The sequence below is a fragment of the Sesamum indicum genome, linkage group LG11 (genome assembly GCF_026168435.1).
Source record: "Sesamum indicum cultivar Baizhima isolate 11 linkage group LG11, ASM2616843v1, whole genome shotgun sequence".
Taxonomy (NCBI): Eukaryota; Viridiplantae; Streptophyta; class Magnoliopsida; order Lamiales; family Pedaliaceae; genus Sesamum; species Sesamum indicum.
Window position 1 is genome coordinate 2,092,799 of NC_142667.1, and position 4,172 is coordinate 2,096,970.

Below are 4,172 nucleotides of genomic sequence, written 5' to 3' on the forward strand. Positions count from 1 at the left end.
TGTATATTTTAATAAAGAAAAAAATTTTAACTTTCGAAATTACATCTTTTTGAACTCTTTAACCAAATACGAGGCGCTTAGAGCTAAATATGGTGTATTTTTATACGATCTTTTAAAAATTCTCCCTTCAACGTAATTTTTTTTTTTCGAAATCACGAACTGTGCACTTACATAGAAGATGAAAAGATAAATAAAATAAAATGAACAACAGAAAATCTGAACTTAATTTTCGTTCCAGTCTGAAATTTTATTGACGATGGTGTTTGTCCAATATGGGTAGAAGTTTGATATGAAAAGAGTTGAGGTTGATCGCAACTCAAACAAGGATCCAACTTATGAAATGAATTTGGTGTATTACAAATATATAGAAAGAATTTGGTAAAGAAATGTGTGTGAAAATGTGAAAAAAGGAGAGGGAGGGATGGGGATGGGGATGGGGATGGTGGACATGAGTCAAAAGATGAAAACTTCCACATATGAGTCTCCATTCTTTGTCTGTTTTCTCCTCCCATTTAAACCCCTTTCCAACTCAATAAAAAATGTAGGCAATTCATACATGTGTGATTATATGTGTGTACGAATAGAGAGAGAAAGGTGTGAGAGAGAGGAGAAAACTGAAACCCCCTCTCTCGATGTCAGACTCGCTGACCACAGAGCTTTCGTAGACCAAGCAACTTTACTACTGTGAAGCTCCTGCTCGGGGGAAATTTTGTTGCTGCTAATGAATCCAAGCAAAATTGAGGAGGATCTGTTCCAGCACTTGGGTCCACCGCCGCCCCGCCATGAGCAGTTCATGGACCCCCACCACACTCAGCCCCAGCCCTCCATTGATGACGACGCTTTCTCGCTTGCCGAAATCGACCTCTTCCGCGACGACGAAGATGACGACGTCAGCCACACCTCGTCCGACGCTGAAATTCCGCTCCCGCCTGCTAATGGTGAGGTCCCTTTTCAGAACCCTAATTTGGGGAATCCTCCCTTGGACGACCGCAACAAGAGGCCAATTCATCAGCCGCCGTTGTGCATTAGCCCCGAGCCTCATATTTCCTCCCAATTCTACACCTTCAATAAGGAATCGCATGCCCTAATGATTCAGTGCTTAATTGAGGGCCGATTAGCGACTCCGGAGGAGATCCGGGCCGCAACTCCGCCCCCGGTACTCGCCAGCTGGCGCTCGGTGTGGAAGGATCGGAACGAGGACACTGCCTATTTGACGGCGTGGAAGCGTATCCAGGATAAGCTCACTGTGCACGTGTCGGAATCCGCTGCCAGCATCACCGGTAACAATAGCCATTTCCTTTGTTTCAAGAACAATTCGAGTCAATTTGTTTCGCATGTTGATCAGTGGCAGGATATAGTCATGTCATTCCATGGTGATGCGGATTTTAAGCACTTAGGGTTGAAAGAAACAATAGAGAGAATTAAGCAAGTGTGGACTGTAGGAGCAAAATTTTATGGCATACCTGAGAGTTATATTAGGACTTGTGTGGCTGCTTGCCCTGTTTGCTCAGATGAATCTTCCGGGTGTGCTCCAAGGTCTAAGAGGCGTAGGTTTGAATATACAGAGTCTTTTGATGTGCCCGCCAAGGAAGTCCCTGTAAAGTTGCAACAGTTGGCTGCAAAGCATAAGGTCGTGTTGTGTATACGGCAGAAGTATATTAGGTATAAGCCATTTATGGCTGAAGTCAAGGATTACGCGTGTCATAGGGCGGGGGAGCCGGCTTCCTCGAAAAAATCGCGGATTCTGAAGAGGGAGCCGTATACGTCAAAACGGTGCGGCTGTGGATTTCGTATAAGGGCGATAGTTCCAATATCAAATTATAATGAGAAGGATAAGACATTTGTCTACGAGGAAGAGGGGACAGCTGTGTTTAAGCTTTATGCGGTGCATTCTGGGCATGAGCCAGGGCCGTTGGATGGGAATGCGAGGATTATGCATCGGATGGTTGGCCATAAAGGGGGTTTTCTGATGGATCACGAGACTGTGTATGGGATGGCTGAGGATGGGGAAAATGACGGATTTGGGTTCTTAGCGAAGGATTCTAGAGATCTTCAGCATTCCATTTTGCAGCAGGTGCAGGAGTTGAGGAATGAGTTGGGGTTGCTTGAGGGTAGGATTGGGAAAATCCCTTCCCAGCTGTTGGGTTCTGTGTCACGTGATCTCTTTGACATCGTGAATAAGCTTAGAAATGTTGCAGATGATGGATCAAAATCTGTTGGGTTATTGTCAGAGAAGCAGCATCTGGATGATGTGTTGGTGGTGGAGCATGATTTGCCAGATTGGGGTGATGATCATCACACAAGGATCTATGGGGATGGCAAGGATGCTGATGTTATAGAAGATGATGAAGACAGCTTTGGGAGAACCCTTGGCGAGGTTGCTTCTTGGGATCAGATGAGGACAGTGTGCAGGAACGAGAAGGATCTGCTTGGTGAGACTTGTAAAGAGGAAAAGTGGTTGAAATGTGGTGAATTTGATCAGAAGGGAATTGTTGGCTGCAGTAACCCTAAGCTGACCAAGCCGTTAAACAATGATGAGGCAATAGATCCAGATGTAGGTCTTGCTGGTATACAGGTAGATGGCTTCTATCCTGAAAATCCAAAATGGTTCGACTCTCCTTGTGGACTGGATCCTGGAGCCGATTGTGGTGATGGTGGATTCCGACATGGGGAGATAGTGTAGAGGCATAATGCATTCATCTCGGTGAACCCACTCTAACTTAATTCTGAGTCTTTTTGGTGTCATTCATCTTAATTCACTGTTGGAAGTGGGTTGTACATTTGTGTACACATCTTGAAGGCTCTCACAATCACAGTCATAGTCCTTTAGGTGCCTTTTTTATTGCATGTAATCTGTAAAGTATAGCCATTTTGGCATCTCTGCATATACCTTAAACGACTCTGTGTTAACCTTGTTTTATTTTGAATTGAAACTTTGGAGTTGCTAATGTGGTTTGTTTAGTGCTTATGCAACTGCGCAGTTCCAACTTCAGCTTTATTTGGTGCTTGTGCTGTTTTGGTAAATGTATTTCTACTTTTGAGATGCATGTTATGTGTCGTTGCTTAAAGCCTCATTCTCATATTTTTATAATGTGCATTCGTCTCTCAAAGGAAGTATCACCTAAATGATTGTTGAGTAGTAATAATTCCAGTTAATTTTTGTCATGATTATTCCATTTTTACTGCTGTATGAGATACTAACAAAATTTTGATAGCTAGATTGTTAACTCAATTCTGAAACCTGTTGGTTTGATTGCAAATGCAATCATTTATGCATTAGAGATCAAATAAAACATGTATGTCATGCTCTTTTTGGTGCACATTAAAATTCCATGTGTCGTTTAATGATAGTTTTTCGAATCTTTGAATTCCCTGCTTTTATATTTTTTATTACGTGACTTCGATTTCCTGGTATAGAATTGCGCTCAGTGCCATTTGTCGGTCATCTATGACATCACTTTAAAGAAGAGGATATCTGCTTGTGTTTCTGTGTGTGACTTATTTGCTTAAAACTTGGGCCTGAACCTATGTTATGTTTCCAACTCTTTTATCTACGTGATAAATAAGCTCATTCAATTACTTAAACTCATACTGCGATGGGCTGATTTTTGCATTCTGTTCCAATAGCATGTTTTGCGTTGTGTCCTTGGGGAGTGTTGTGTAATCTGTGTACTATAATGGACAATATCAACTTCTGGTGAAGCTATAATATCTCTTTTATTTGCCTTTTTAAAAAAGATAAAATGTAAAAGCTCTTTCCATGTTCTTTTTAAACTATAAAAACTCTTCTTCAGCTATGCTATTTGACATATGTGCATTGGCTTTTCGTGAGGGTGCCCAGAGGTCTAATTTGCCTGTCTTATGCATGTCCTAGGCTGAGGTAGTGTGTGAATTTGCATTCAGTTGGGGATAATACTGGAGCCTATTTATATGATGAAGAAATTGGCAAGTTTTAAGAAAAATAGAATACTCAAGAAGTTAGTTTTTACTTTTATGATATCAAGAAAGAGCATACAAAGGAAATTTGTTTGTCATAGTAATGGTTGAATTAAAGCTAATCCGTAAACACCAGCATGGATGGATTTGTTATATATCATTGCTTAAGCGCACAATTATATAATATGATGCTGATGGTATAAAGCTTCTTACTTGATTTGACATAATGTAATAGT

The 4,172-nt window shown here is 41.3% G+C and overlaps 1 protein-coding gene across 1 annotated transcript; it reads left to right on the forward strand.

Annotated features, from left to right (window-relative positions):
- Positions 1 to 441: 441 nt before the first annotated feature.
- LOC105173219 (uncharacterized) lies at positions 442 to 2,948 on the forward strand. Its single transcript, XM_011094896.3, has one exon. It carries the CDS (start codon positions 722 to 724, stop codon positions 2,681 to 2,683), a length of 1,962 nt encoding a protein of 653 aa, XP_011093198.1. The 5' UTR covers positions 442 to 721; the 3' UTR covers positions 2,684 to 2,948.
- The last annotated feature ends 1,224 nt before the right edge of the window (positions 2,949 to 4,172 follow it).

What these genes read in the sequence shown, in the direction of transcription:
- LOC105173219 (XM_011094896.3), top strand. Translation starts at nt 722, where the DNA reads ATGAATCCAAGCAAAATTGAGGAGGATCTGTTCCAGCACTTGGGTCCA.